This window comes from Borostomias antarcticus (genome assembly GCF_949987555.1).
Source record: "Borostomias antarcticus genome assembly, contig: scaffold_199, whole genome shotgun sequence".
In the NCBI taxonomy this organism is placed as follows: domain Eukaryota; kingdom Metazoa; phylum Chordata; class Actinopteri; order Stomiiformes; family Stomiidae; genus Borostomias; species Borostomias antarcticus.
In genome coordinates this window covers 116,033-131,032 of record NW_028175598.1, presented here as the reverse complement: position 1 = coordinate 131,032, position 15,000 = coordinate 116,033, and the positions used below count along the sequence as shown (strand labels likewise).

Here is a 15,000-nt window from a genome sequence, read left to right as displayed (position 1 = left end):
TTCTAACCAGGGTATAGAGGTTATAGAGGGTGTTATAACCAGGGTATAGAGGTTATAGAGGGTGTTATAACCAGCGGGTATAGAGGTTATAGAGGGTGTTATAACCAGGGTATAGAGGTTATAGAGGGCGTTATAACCAGGGTATAGAGGTTATAGAGGGTGTTATAACCAGGGTATAGAGGTTATAGAGGGTGTTATAACCAGGGTATAGAGGTTATAGAGGGTGTTATAACCAGGGTATAGAGGTTATAGAGGGTGTTATAACCAGGGTATAGAGGTTATAGAGGGTGTTATAACCAGGGTATAGAGGTTATAGAGGGTGTTCTAACCAGGGTATAGAGGTTATAGAGGGTGTTATCACCAGGGTATAGAGGTTATAGAGGGTGTTCTAACCAGGGTATAGAGGTTATAGAGGGTGTTCTAACCAGGGTATAGAGGTTATAGAGGGTGTTATAACCAGGGTATAGAGGTTATAGAGGGTGTTCTAACCAGGGTATAGAGGTTATAGAGGGTGTTATAACCAGGGTATAGAGGTTATAGAGGGCGTTATAAGGCAGCGTAGAGCAGACGTACTGGTCCAGCAGCTGGTCGTATCTGGCCTGCATGTCTCTCTCTGCGTTCACGGCTCTGTCCTTCTCCAGCATGGCGTTGTCCCTGGTCTCACGTAGGTTCCTGAGGACGCAACACAATATTTACCACAGATTTATCTGTAAACATAATCTGTAAACATAATGTGCCAACAACATCAATGTAAGTGAGATAAGCTGTGAATATCTTTTATTGACCTCAGTTATCTGTCAAAGTCACTATTGGTATGCCAAGGCTACTCCAAGCTTTGTCAAGGCTCAGGTGATATACAGGTACTCATTAGAATACTTAGTGATTCTCAAGGCCAACAGGCCAAAACATCAAAATAAAATAACTGCATCTCTCTCTCTCTGGTGAACTTCTACCACAGCATCATCTAGATCATGGGTTCCCAAACTCCATCAATGTGGGCCTCCCCTCTGAAAACAGTGACACACCCGCGCCCCCCCAACCCCCCAAATGTGTCCATTTTGCAAGGCAGCGTTAGCTAGCCCATAACGTTACACAGCTAAGTTAGCTAGCCCATAACGCTACACAGCTAAGTTAGCTAGCCCATAACGCTACACAGCTAAGTTAGCTAGCCCATAACGTTACACAGCTAAGTTAGCTAGCCCATAACGCTACACAGCTAAGTTAGCTAGCCCATAACGCTACACAGCTAAGTTAGCTAGCCCATAACGCTACACAGCTAAGTTAGCTCGGTGGCACCTGCTGCTAGTTAACGTTATGACGTTTTCACACAATACCTTCATGCCTGCGGGGGGAGGCTCTCTCTGCACTATCCACACATTTAGGATACATCTCTCCCATTATTTATTTAGATCTTCTCACCTTTAAAATCACCTTTCATTCATAAAAAAACATAGAAAATTCAAAAATAAAAAATGTTTTCCTTTTTTTTTTCCTAACCATCCCTCCGCGCCTCCCCTGAATTTCTTCGGTGCCCCCCAGGGGAGGCCCGCCTCACAGTTTGGGAATGCCTGATCCAGAGTATCTAAACTGGAGGCCTCGCAGCCTGGTACGGCAACACCCCCGCCCACGACAGACACGCCATCCAGAGGGTGAAGACAGCGCAGAGGATCATGGGTGTGGAGCTCCAAGCCATCGAGGATCTCTACAACCAACACTGCTGCTGGAAGGACATCTCCATCACAAAAGACCCATAACCAATAACTGATCACTTGAGCACCTTCTCTCCGACAACATCGGACGCTGCACTACTGTACACTTGAACCAACACCTGACAGCACTCGAACAATTAACTATGCACAAATGTATACTTCAATGTATTTAATTGCACTGCCTACATCATGGACACAGACACTCATCCATGATCGGATGGGATGAGTAGATGAGGATGATGATGGTGGACGACGGATATTAAATGGCCAGTTTGGGAACCTTTCAATGTCTAGCCGAGTACCGAGGACTGGAATGAGGAAGTGATCCGAGGACTGGAATGAGGAAGTGATCCGAGGACTGGAATGAGGAAGTGATCCGCGCTGAAAAGCTACTGTAAGGACAAGCGATGACAAGAACTCCGATGCACCTGTACTTGTTAAACACGTGGCAAATAACCGTTCTGTTTGATCCTCTTCTCTCTCCGTCCGTACCTGTTCTCCCTCTCGTACATCTCCCTGGAGGCCTTCTGGAGGCTGTCCATCTCCTGACCGGTCCTCAGGCCGATGTGGTCAAGCTCCTCCCTCAGCCGACTCTCGTACTCCATCTTGTAGTGGTCTCTGGGAGGGGGGGGGGGTATCAGACTTATTTACCGTCAGCGGTTCGAATCCCAGCTCCGACTGTCCACATGTCGAAGTGTCCTTGAGCAAGACACCTAACCCCAAATTGCTCCCAATGAGCAGGTTAGCACCTTGCATGGCAGCTACCGCCATTGCTGTGTGAATGTGTGTGTGAATGTGTGTGTGAATGGGTGAATGAGAGGCCATTGTAAAGCGCTTTGAGTGCCGCTAAGGTGGAAAAGCGCTATATAAGTGCCGTCCATTTACCATTTACTGAAACGGCTACAATCCCCTGAGAAATTACACGATGGAAGATTCTGGAGACGTGGAGAAGATTCTTTTGAGTTGGTATTAAGTCTAGAAATTACAGGTCGCATTTTGCTTTTACCGTTTTGGTTTATGATGAAAATCCCTCAGTGTGAGTAAATCTATATCTGTGTCTGAAACGTTATCCTGGATATGTTGAACGAACTTCGTCGTACGGGGGTCCAGGACTTGGACTGAGCGCTTGGGACTCCGCCCCCGCCCCTCGGGCGCCCCTGACGAAGCTGCCCACTGCTCCTGGCTGCCCCCGGGGCACAGCTCGGACGCGTCACACGCAGGGGACACATTCCCCCGGCGACTGTGTCACCGCTCATTCACGTGTGTGTGTGCGTCACTTGCTGTGTGGCTAATAAAAGACCCTTGACATCCTGTAAATATTATGATTAATTATTATAATTAAATTATTATTATACGCAGCACATGCCCATAGAGATCCATTGTGTAGTTAGCTGTGACATGAGCAATACACACTAATATCTCAAGAATGCACAATTCCCCCCTCAAAAAATTATATATGAATATATATATATATAAATATATATAAATATATATATATATTCATATATAAAATTGTATATGATCATAAATAACTTTATAACAGGGCTTATGATGCTGAATACCAAACTAGTCCTTCAGTACTGGGGTCTCACCTGGACGTGACGTATCTCTCGTAGGTCTCCTCCCTGGCTTTCTTGGCGTCCTCCAGCTGGGCCTGCAGTCTCTCCAGACGGTCTTCTTCATGGGCGCAGCGCACGCTCAGCTCCATGTTCTGCCTGTTCAGGTACTCCTTATCCTTCTGGAGGAGCGTTAATGACTGCTGCAGCGTCGCCACCTAGAGGACGGGGGGAGAAACGCAGGGTGGAAGGAAAATCTCTTCTGGGTCACTTATGGATGTATTAATAGAACAGTCATATTATAAATAATAATAATAATGAATAATAATAATAATAATTATAAATAATAATAATAATTAATATTATTATAAATAATAATTATTATTAATATTATTATAAATAATAATGATATTATTATAAATAATAATATTATTAATAATAGTCACAGTGGTTTATCTGAACCTCTGCTCCCATAGACAGTAGCCATGTTTCCATCCACTTGTCGATCGAATTGTGCGAGGATCGCTAAAAATATGAACGTGAATAAAGCCGGCGAACGTGCGTTTCCATCTAGAGCTTTAAATCGGATAAAGCATTTATCACAAAAGACTTTTATTGAACGAGAGAAAATCCGATGAGATCGACAGTACAAACTTTTTGTTGATTTTCATGATTTTTGATTGAATTTTACTGCTTCCATAAGGCATTTTTAATTCGATATAACTTAATTCGCATAAAACGTGTGGATGGAAACATGGCTAGTGTACCACTTCTGTACCAGATCACTGCAACACATTTAGACAGAGAACAACCCCTTGGTTGGTGGTTGATTAAGTTGCACTTAATCTCCAATGTCCAACCCAACCCTTAAGTCCTAGCCCAGGTCCGACCCAACCCAATGTCCCGGGTTCAAGTCCTACCCCACCGCGCCTCTCGTCCTCGCGGTGCTATGCCAGGGTGAGCGGACCGCTAGCCTAGCGCTCAGACCCAGGGTGTAGTCGGGCCCGCTAGCCTAGCGCTCAGACCCAGGGTGTAGTCGGGCCCGCTAGCCTAGCGCTCAGACCCAGGGTGTAGTCGGGGCCGCTAGCCTAGCGCTCAGACCCAGGGTGTAGTCGGACCCGGTCTCCCCCTCACCTCCTTGCTGAGCTGGTCTCTCTCCCGGGTCTGGGCGGTGTGGGTCAGCTCCAGAGTGTCCAGCCTGTTCCTCAACTCCCTCGCCTCCGCCTCGAACCCGTCCCTCTCTCTGGAGAGAAGAGGAGGAGCGAAAAGGAGGAGGAGAAAGAGGAGGAGTCAGCCGAGCTAAACGCTGCTGGGAGAGAGTTCTGGAACTCTTTCTGGAATTCTAGAACACTGACTCAACACTTTATCCCAGAACATCCTAAACCTCATCACAAGACCACAGAGCTTAAAGTCGCACTGAAATGAAAAAAGCATTCTGTCCCATGTTGGTTCACATAATTGGTCATAGTGTTCACCTATTCAACCATGTATGCCAAAAAAATTACAAAATTCTACATTTGTTGTAATCTTATATCAAAGTATATAATTTCTTACTTCCTGGAAAACGGTAGGTCACGTGCAATGACGACGACAGGTACCTTCGATTTTAGGCCAATAATCTCACGACATCCACCCGTCAATCAACGCTATCCTTCTATCGAATCTGTCTAAAGTTCTTCAAACCCGCCCACTTGTCAATGTTCCAATCAAATTCCTCCAAACATTATGTCCCGTCCTCATAGCTTGTTTGCGTCGGAAATACGTCAAACTACGGAAGTTAGATGATCTCAAACGTCCGTTTCAGTGCGACTTTAAATGCTGGTTTGGGGGCCATTGCACCATGCCATATAAACTGGCTAATACGTCCCTAACTATGAGCAGCTGTGTGTTATGACCTCTTCCCAGGGGACCGGAGGGCGTGTGACGTTACCGTTTGACGCTGACGTAGTTGTCCCGTCGGTAGTCACCCTCCTGGATCAGCTGTTTGGTGTCGGCCAGCTCCAGGGTCAGTCTCTGGCTACGCGTCTCGAGCTCGGAACGAATCCTCCGCTCCTCCTCGTAGCTCTGTACGCACACGCACGCACGCACACACACACACCACACACACACACACACACACACACACGCACACACACACACACACAATGAGTCTTCGGAAGCTGGTTGTCGGCCTATTCCTTGAAAGTCTTTTTAAATGACATGGTAGCAAGCACATCTGGCTGTTGATGTTTTGAATGCTGATGAATCATTTTTTAGCTTATGATTCTGTAATTTGTCCTTTGTTAATGTTTATGGTCGTTTTATGTCTGAAACCGGGTACTTGTACCGCTGCCTGTCTTGGCCAGAACTCTTGCAAAAATGAGATTTTTAATCTCAATGAGACTCCACTCCTGGTTGAATTAAGGGTCAATAAAAATAGTGTGTGTGTGTCCTACCTCCATCAGACCCTTCATCTGGGTCCTGTGTGTGTGTGTGTGTGTCCTACCTCCATCAGAGCCCTCATCTGGGTCCTGTGTGTGTGTGTGTGTGTCCTACCTCCATCAGAGCCCTCATCTGGGTCCTGTGTGTGTGTGTGTGTGTGTCCTACCTCCATCAGTGCCTTCATCTGGGTCCTGTGTGTGTGTGTTTGTGTGTGTGTGTCCTACCTCCATCACAGCCTTCATCTGGGTCCTGTGTGTGTGTGTGTGTGTGTGTGTGTGTGTCCTACCTCCATCAGAGCCTTCATCTGGGTCCTGTGTGTGTGTGTGTGTGTGTGTGTGTCCTACCTCCATCAGAGCCTTCATCTGGGTCCTGTGTGTGTGTGTGTGTGTCCTACCTCCATCAGAGCCCTCATCTGGGTCCTGTGTGTGTGTGTGTGTGTGTGTGTGTGTCCTACCTCCATCAGAGCCTTCATCTGGGTCCTGTGTGTGTGTGTGTGTGTGTGTGTCCTACCTCCATTACAGCCTTCATCTGGGTCCTGTGTGTGTGTGTGTGTGTGTGTGTGTGTGTGTGTCCTACCTCCATCAGAGCCTTCATCTGGGTCCTGTGTGTGTCCAGGTCATCGGTCAGATTGTTCCTCTTCAGGTGCAGCTCTGTCAGCTGAGCTCTGAGCGGAGTCACCAGCTCATAGAAACGCACCTGGGGAACACAAACAAACAAACAAAAACAAACAAACAAAAACAAACACAAACAAACAAAAACAAACAAACACACACCATGTTAAGTCGGCGGCTTTACACGCACACATACATCCCCTGAAACAAAACAACATATCGGCTATAAGCCTCCCCACACACACACACACACACACACACACACACCACTCATCCCAAGTCCTCACCGCGACGTATTCGGGGATGGAGAGCTCGTCCTCGGGCAGGTCCCGGAGCTCCTGGTACCGGTCCTGGCCGAGCTCCAGGTGGCGCAGGCTACGGCGCAGGCACCCGGCCTTCTCGCACAGCTGCCGGTTCGTCTCCTCCAGCTGCTTCTGACGAGCCAGGATCGCGTCCATCTCCTGCTTCCGTAGCGCCGCCTGCTTCCTGGCGCCCACAAACGCAGGGACAGAATGGAAATAAAGCACACGTGAGTGGATAGAGGTGTAGTTCCTCTCTGGTCCTCCAGGGGGGGGGGGGTGGATGCCCAGGGCTGAGTTTCCCAGAGGCATCCCAGAGCTGCCTCTCTCTCCCTCCTATCTTCTAACCAGGTCCAGTGGATGCCCCACTGTCACCAGCAGACCTCCCTGAGTCCGATAGATACCCCGGTGTCAGCTGTGGATGTTGTAGCAATTAGTTAACACACACACACACGTACACACAGACATACACCAGCCCACTTCCGGCTTTAGGCCTGGGCCATAGCAAACACACACCAGTATTTGCCATGTCTCTCCTATGTTGTTTTTTTAGCCTCTCTTACTCTGAAATGTAATTTAATGTAATTTATTGCTTTATAAATGTTCTTAGCCGGTAGACAAACATACTCCAGGAGCTCGATCTCCTTGTTGAGAGGGGTCAGGGAAGAGTTTTTACAGCTCACTTATCTGGCCCCCGGGTGATTACTGTTTTTTTTGCTTCCCTCTGGAATATGTAGAGAGTGGGTCGTATGCCCACCTCCCTTGTTCTCTGTAAAGCGCATTGTGTTGCCTCTGGGTATGAAATGCGCTCTACAAATAAAGCTTTGATTGATTGATTGATTGATTGATGGTGAACGTAGTGCTACGATGCCTCTGGGAAACGCAGTCCTGGGTCTGTAGGCCGCCTCACCTGCCCTCATCCTCGGTGAGATTCGTCTGGCTGTCCAGTCTCAGAGCCAGCACCTGCTTCTGGTGGAGAGCATCATTCAATCTCTCCTCCAGCTCCTCGATCTGCGGACACAGGCACTTTTACATCACGATAACTCACAAAAACATGGAGCTCATAATATGAACTAGGCGTTTTTCCCAACCCACTTTAGTCAAATGGTCAACTTTCAAGTTGTCTATGATGACACAAAAGCATGGAGCTCATAATATGAACTAGGCGTTTTTCCCAACCCACTTTAGTCAAGTGCTCCACTTTCAAGTTGTCTACGATGAGGTTTTTCTGCGACATCTCTATCTTCAGCAGCTGGATGTTGTGCAGGAGCTCCTTCCTCTCGATCAGCTGCCGGGTGACCTTCTGGGAGCCGTGCTGCTCGTCGGACGAGGAGATCTCCTCGGTGGGAACCGTGGTCTCCAGGCTCAGGTCCTCGGACAGCGAGCTGGAGATGTTCACCGACGGTTTCTTCTGCTTTCTAGGAGGCATTTTGACTGGCCTGGAGCTAGTTTAGCTAGCTGGCTAGCTACCTCTAAGCAGGTATAGGGAAGCTGGCTAGCTACCTCTAAGCAGGTATAGGGAAGCTGGCTAGCTACCTCTAAGCAGATATAGGGAAGCTGGCTAGCTACCTCTAAGCAGATATAGGGAAGCTGGCTAGCTACCTCTAAGCAGATATAGGGAAGCTGGCTAGCTACCTGTAAGCAGATATAGGGAAGCTGGCTAGCTACCTCTAAGCAGATATAGGGAAGCTGGCTAGCTACCTCTAAGCAGGTATAGGGAAGCTGGCTAGCTACCTCTAAGCAGATATAGGGAAGCTGGCTAGCTACCTCTAAGCAGATATAGGGAAGCTGGCTAGCTACCTCTAAGCAGATATAGGGAAGCTGGCTAGCTACCTCTAAGCAGATATAGGGAAGCTGGCTAGCTACCTCTAAGCAGATATAGGGAAGCTGGCTAGCTACCTCTGAGTAGATATAGGGAAGCTGGCTAGCTACCTCTAAGCAGATATAGGGAAGCTGGCTAGCTACCTCTAAGCAGATATAGGGAAGCTGGCTAGCTACCTCTAAGCAGATATAGGGAAGCTGGCTAGCTACCTCTAAGCAGATATAGGGAAGCTGGCTAGCTACCTCTGAGTAGATATAGGGAAGCTGGCTAGCTACCTCTAAGCAGATATAGGGAAGCTGGCTAGCTACCTCTAAGCAGATATAGGGAAGCTGGCTAGCTACCTCTAAGCAGATACAGGGAAGCTGGCTAGCTACCTCTGAGCAGATATAGGGAAGCTGGCTAGCTACCTCTGAGCAGATATAGGGAAGCTGGCTAGCTACCTCTAAGCAGATATAGGGAAGCTGGCTAGCTACCTCTAAGCAGATATAGGGGTTAGCTAACTACCTCTAAGCAGATATAGGGAAGCTGGCTAGCTACCTCTAAGCAGATATAGGGGTTAGCTAACTACCTCTAAGCAGATATAGGGAAGCTGGCTAGCTACCTCTAAGCAGATATAGGGGTTAGCTAGCAGTCGAGTTGACTAAAGAGCTCAAATTCAGGAGCATTAAAGCCAGATTTGGCTGGTAGCTGTCTAGCTAGCTAACCTAGCTAACAAACATCACAGAAACAGTGCTAATGTTTGCTAACCAGCTAGCTTACCAACGTTAAATAAAGGTAGATAGCGTTAGCTGCGTTGTGCTAGCTAGCTAAGCTAACTTTAGCAACGTCGCGTGCATAAACACAACCTCTCGAGCTAGCGAGATAACGAAGGAACTTTTAACGGTTGGTCTCGGTTTCAAAGTTTAAACTTTTAACGGTTGGTCTCGGTTTAAAACTTTAAACTTTAAACGGTTGGTCTCGGTTTAAAACGGTTGGTCTCGGTTTTAAACTCCTTAGTTACTCGGTCCATAGATTCAAGCATCCCGCTCCGTGACGCGTGGCTAGCAACCACACCAACCAACTGCTGTACTCTCGCGACAACGACGGCGACTGAGAGAGGAGCGGGATTTTGTTTTTCTCCCAACCCACTTCTGCCATAACCACGCCCCCGCGAGTTTTCATTGGGTTAGGGTTAGGGGTTAGGGTTGTCCAATGAAAACTCGCGGGGGCGTGGTTATGGCAGAAGTTGGTTGGAAAAAAAAAATGACGCAAGTACAGCGACACCTGGCGGCCAAAACCCACATCGAGAAATCCACCGTCCAGCAACGTTAAATGTATGCAATATCTTATATGGCCACTAGGAGGCGACACCGGCGTGTGGTACTCTTTCGTTGGTCTTTTACTAGATGGCCTACTGTACTTTATTCCAGAGTTCAACTTTGTTATATCGTGACTTTCTGCATACAAACTGGGCAATTATTAATGTATTAACTCAGATAATCATATCTGAGTTTTATCTCCATCCGACTTAGCTATAATAATGATTACCGAATGCGTACAAAGTATTAAATTAAATTAAATTATCCTAAAAAACCCCGGGAAAGCATCCCATCGCACCACGCATTGTTGATGTTCTTCACCGGCAAAGGATCTATTAGACATTTCTCTCTTAAAAAACACAATTATTTTCATCATGTTGAAATCTAAAACCTTCGTGAGGAAGACCCGTTCCGGCGGGGTGATGAAGATAGTGAGAGAACATTATCTTAGGGATGATATTTGGTGTGGAAGTGAAGTTTGTACGGAGTGCAAACAGGGTTCCTCTGTTCTGCAGAAGGACGCGTGCATTGAGAGCAACTTATGTTCCTTTCCACATTATTTGGTTCCAGACACGAATGTTGTGTTGCATCAGGTAATCATCATGTGTTATCAGTATGCTTTTATCATGCTTTCCTTTGGGATGTACTGTTTATTTGTACTTTTACCCAATAAATCAATTAATCAATCAACCAATCAATCAATCAATCAACCAATCATGTACATTTCCGGTGATAGCTGACTGCTGCTTGCTTCTTTACTCGCTATCTATCCAACGTTATGATTGGTAGCTACATAACAGGTCAAACTACATTCACTAATGATCCACCGATTCTGTCATTCACTACAGATCGATATCCTCGAGGACCCGCTGATCAGAAACGTGATCGTCCTCCAGACTGTCCTCCAGGAAGTGCGTCACCGCAGCGCCCCCGTCTACAAGCGTCTGAAAGACATCATCCACGATGAGGAGAAACGCTTCTACACGTTCACCAACGAACATCACAGGTAGGTTACATGTCACCGGTGTTAAGGTTACTACCTGTAAACAACTGAAGTGGGATTCGAACCAGTAACCCTGTGGTGTGTTCTCATCACTTGTGCGTAGTGGGGTAACCTTAGAGATCTTGTTGTGGTAGATAGTACCTCGTATCAATATCTCCCATGGTGCTTACAAACATACCATACTACATCTTTTTTCTTGACTCTATAAAGTTGCTAGTTCAAATCCCCACCCCAACAAACTAATGACTTAAAGTCGCACTGAAGCCATGGATGTATTAATAGGACTGAAACGGACGTTTGAGATCATCTAACTTCAGTAGTTTGACGTCTTTCTGACTCAAACAAGTTATGAGGGCGGGAGATGTGTTTAGAGGAGTTTGATTGGAACATTGACAAGTGGGCGGGTTTTAAGAACTTTAGACAGATTCGATAGAAGGATAGCGTTGATTGACGGGTGGATGTTGTGAGATTATTGGCCTAAAATCTAAGGTACCTGTTGTCGTCATTGCACGTGACCTACTGTTTTCCAGGAAGAAATTATATACTTTGATATAAGATTACAACAAAAGTAGAATTTTGTAATTATTTTGGCATACATTGTTGAATAGGTGAACACTATGACCAGTTATGTGAACCAAAATGGGACAGAATGCTTTTTTCACTTCAGTGCGACTTTAATAACTAGTGTTGCCGCCTTGTAACACCATATTATGGTCAGTTGTGAACCATCTGATGTTTTCTTTGCTCTGGTACAGGGAGACCTTCATAGAACGCGAGCAGGGCGAGAGCGCCAACGACCGCAATGACCGAGCGATCCGCGTGGCGGCCCAGTGGTACAGCGGACATCTAGGGCCCGGCGACCCCGAGGGGGAGGGGCCGAGGGTGGTTCTGCTGACCAATGACCGAGGGAATAAGGAGAAGGCAGAGGAGAGCGGTCTGCTGGTGTACAGATGTAAGGAAGTGGAGCTAGTTATGCAACACATCAATACCAGGGTGTATCGATACTGATTTTCAAAAATGTGTGTGTGTGTGTGTGTGTGTGTGTGTGTGTGTGTGTGTGTGTGTGTGTGTGTGTGTGTGTGTGTGTGTGTGTGCGTGTGTGTTTGTGTGTCTTCTAGGTGAGGAGTACATCAAGAGTCTGACCGCCAACCCTGAGCTGGTGGACAGGCTGGCTCTGACCAGCGATGACCAGGTAGACTACCCTCCCCCCCCCTCCCTGTACCCTCTCCCCTTTTGTCTCTGGTAGCGCACCTACTAGAACAGAACAGAACTTCTAGGCAGCTGTAGCTCAGTTGGTAGAGCGGGTCGTTCAATGATCGAAGGGTCAGCGGTTCGAATCCCAGCTCCGACTGTCCACATGTCAAAGTGTCCTTGAGCAAGACACCTAACCCCAAATTGCTCCCAATGAGCAGGTTAGCACCTTGCATGGCAGCTACCGCCGTTGGTGTGTGAATGTGTGTGTGAATGGGTGAATGAGAGGCCATTGTAAAGCGCTTTGAGTGCCGCTAAGGTGGAAAAGCGCTATATAAGTGCAGTCCATTTACCATTTACCATTTCTGTGTGTCCTCGTTCCCAGAATGAGATCAGCAGCAGCAAGCTGTTGTTCCCAGAGCACCTGCCCCTGTCCAGGATCCAGGCGGGCATCAAGAGCGGCGCCTATCTGCAGGGGTCCTTCAGAGCCAGCAGGGACAACTACCTGGAGGCCACCGTCTTCATACAGGGGGACGAGGCAGAGAGCAGCACAGAGGTATGCGCACACACACACACACACACACACACACACACACACACACACACTTACTGTACCTGCTGGCTGTAACAGTGCGGTTCTGTTCTGTCCTCCAGGTTCTCCTCCAGGGCCTGGAGAACCTCAACCGGGCCGTCCATCAGGACGTGGTTGCCTTGGAGCTGTTGCCGCGGGAGCAGTGGGCGACGCCCTCCTCCGCGGTGCTGCAGGACGAGGGTCCGAAGGACGACGACGCGGGCGAGGAGGCGGAGGAGAAGGCGGTGAGGAAGGTCCCTCTCTTATAGATGTCACCCCCCTGTCTCAGTCCGTCTCTTATAGATGTCCCCCCTATCTCAGTCCGTCTCTTATAGATGTCCCCCTATCTCAGTCCGTCTCTTATAGATGTCCCCCTATCTCAGTCCCTCTCTTATAGATGTCCCCCAATCTCAGTCCCTCTCTTATAGATGTCCCCCCTATCTCAGTCCGTCTCTTATAGATGTCCCCCCTATCTCAGTCCCTCTCTTATAGATGTCCCCCTATCTCAGTCCCTCTCTTATAGATGTGTCCCCTGTCTCAGTCCGTCTCTTATAGATGTCCCCCTATCTCAGTCCGTCTCTTATAGATGTCCCCCCTATCTCAGTCCGTCTCTTATAGATGTCCCCCTATCTCAGTCCGTCTCTTATAGATGTCCCCCTATCTCAGTCCCTCTCTTATAGATGTCCCCCCTATCTCAGTCCGTCTCTTATAGATGTCCCCTCTATCTCAGTCCGTCTCTTATAGATGTGTCCCCCTATCTCAGTCCGTCTCTTATAGATGTCCCCCTATCTCAGTCCCTCTCTTATAGATGTCCCCCTATCTCAGTCCCTCTCTTATAGATGTCCCCCCTATCTCAGTCCGTCTCTTATAGATGTCCCCCTATCTCAGTCCGTCTCTTATAGATGTCCCCCTATCTCAGTCCCTCTCTTATAGATGTCCCCCTATCTCAGTCCGTCTCTTATAGATGTCCCCCTATCTCAGTCCCTCTATTATAGATGTCCCCCTATCTCAGTCCCTCTCTTATAGATGTCCCCCTATCTCAGTCCGTCTCTTATAGATGTCCCCCTATCTCAGTCCGTCTCTTATAGATGTCCCCCCTATCTCAGTCCCTCTCTTATAGATGTCCCCCTATCTCAGTCCCTCTCTTATAGATGTCCCCCTATCTCAGTCCCTCTCTTATAGATGTCCCCCTATCTCAGTCCGTCTCTTATAGATGTCCCCCCTATCTCAGTCCCTCTCTTATAGATGTCCCCCCTATCTCAGTCCGTCTCTTATAGATGTGTTCCCCCTATCTCAGTCCGTCTCTTATAGATGTCCCCCTGTCTCAGTCCCTCTCTTATAGATGTCCCCCTGTCTCAGTCCCTCTCTTATAGATGTCCCCCTATCTCAGTCCCTCTCTTATAGATGTCCCCCTGTCTCAGTCCCTCTCTTATAGATGTCCCCCTATCTCAGTCCGTCACTTATAGATGTCCCCCCTGTCTCAGAAACGCTGGCCTACAGTCATTTCCCTGCTAGCATCGTGGCTAAACATATCGGAATGGCTGAAGCTAGCATCGCCAACACCGTACTGTGTACCGCTACCTCTTCTTGTGAGATGTTAGCATTGCGGCTAACGCGGTTGTTGAAGCGTTAGCATGTTAGCATCGCTAACGCGGCGGCGCCCCCTGTGCCTGTACCCAGCTGAGGGGCGTGGCCGAGGCGGAGGCGGCCAGGAAGCCCACGGGCCGCGTGGTCGGCGTCATCAAGAGGAACTGGAGGCCGTACTGCGGCATGCTCAACGTCTCCCAGATCAAAGAGGTAACGCCGCTAACGCTGATCTAGGACCAGCTCAGTGGCCTGGTGGTTAGAGGGTCCGCCCTGAGACTGGGAGGTCGGGGGTTCGATCTCCGGCCGAGTCATATCAAAGACTATTAAAATGGTACCCGTTGCCATTGGTGGAAGTAGCTGATGTGTGTGTGTGTGTGTGTGTGTATGTGTGTGTGTGTGTGTGTGTGTGTGTGTGTGTGTCCGTCCCAGTCCACGCGTCACCTGTTCACCCCTGCTGACCGGCGCATTCCCCGGATCCGTATCGAGACGCGTCAGGCGGCGGCGCTGGCGGGACAGAGGATCATGGTGGCCATCGACGGCTGGCCCAAACACTCCAGATACCCCAACGTGCGTCTCACTGGACACTGGCTGGACGACACTGTCATTTATTCATTCTCTCTTTCTTTCTTTCTTTCTTTCTTTCTTTCTTTCTTTCTTTCTTTCTTTCTTTCTTTCTTTCTTTCTTTCTTTCTTTCTTTTTCTCTCTCTCTCTCTCTCTCTCTCTCTCTCTCTCTCTCTCTCTCTCTTTCTTTCTTTCATTAATTAAGTCATCATGTCCCTTGTTCCTTTCTCCTAAATGATCCAATGTTCCCCATCTTGGGTCCTTCTGTGTGTCTATGACCCATATTCTGTTTGGATTAAAGAGGTGCTTGACTCAGATCAGCTGCTAACCAGGAAGTTTTCCCTTGATTTTATTGAATTGCTAAGGTGCC

The 15,000-nt window shown here is 48.1% G+C and overlaps 2 protein-coding genes across 2 annotated transcripts in view; one reads left to right on the top strand and one right to left on the bottom strand.

Annotated features, from left to right (window-relative positions):
- pibf1 (progesterone immunomodulatory binding factor 1) overlaps nucleotides 1-8,025 on the bottom strand; it is a gene marked incomplete at both ends in the record, with an annotated part of 30,271 nt that extends 22,246 nt beyond the window's left edge. The window contains 9 exons of the mRNA XM_084463297.1: nucleotides 574-672; nucleotides 2,202-2,327; nucleotides 3,302-3,483; nucleotides 4,400-4,508; nucleotides 5,196-5,329; nucleotides 6,263-6,382; nucleotides 6,585-6,783; nucleotides 7,507-7,607; nucleotides 7,780-8,025. Coding sequence (XP_084319423.1) covers nucleotides 574-672; nucleotides 2,202-2,327; nucleotides 3,302-3,483; nucleotides 4,400-4,508; nucleotides 5,196-5,329; nucleotides 6,263-6,382; nucleotides 6,585-6,783; nucleotides 7,507-7,607; nucleotides 7,780-8,025 — 1,316 coding nt within the window. The remainder of the gene's footprint in view (nucleotides 1-573; nucleotides 673-2,201; nucleotides 2,328-3,301; nucleotides 3,484-4,399; nucleotides 4,509-5,195; nucleotides 5,330-6,262; nucleotides 6,383-6,584; nucleotides 6,784-7,506; nucleotides 7,608-7,779) is intronic.
- A 2,060-nt stretch (nucleotides 8,026-10,085) lies between these two features.
- The window catches only part of dis3 (DIS3 exosome endoribonuclease and 3'-5' exoribonuclease), a 10,998-nt gene continuing 6,083 nt past the window's right edge, over nucleotides 10,086-15,000 (top strand). Inside the window, exons 1-8 of the mRNA XM_084463288.1 lie at nucleotides 10,086-10,309; nucleotides 10,565-10,722; nucleotides 11,475-11,671; nucleotides 11,838-11,911; nucleotides 12,296-12,466; nucleotides 12,565-12,726; nucleotides 14,162-14,278; nucleotides 14,498-14,635. Coding sequence (XP_084319414.1) covers nucleotides 10,091-10,309; nucleotides 10,565-10,722; nucleotides 11,475-11,671; nucleotides 11,838-11,911; nucleotides 12,296-12,466; nucleotides 12,565-12,726; nucleotides 14,162-14,278; nucleotides 14,498-14,635 — 1,236 coding nt within the window. The 5' untranslated portion in view covers nucleotides 10,086-10,090. The remainder of the gene's footprint in view (nucleotides 10,310-10,564; nucleotides 10,723-11,474; nucleotides 11,672-11,837; nucleotides 11,912-12,295; nucleotides 12,467-12,564; nucleotides 12,727-14,161; nucleotides 14,279-14,497; nucleotides 14,636-15,000) is intronic.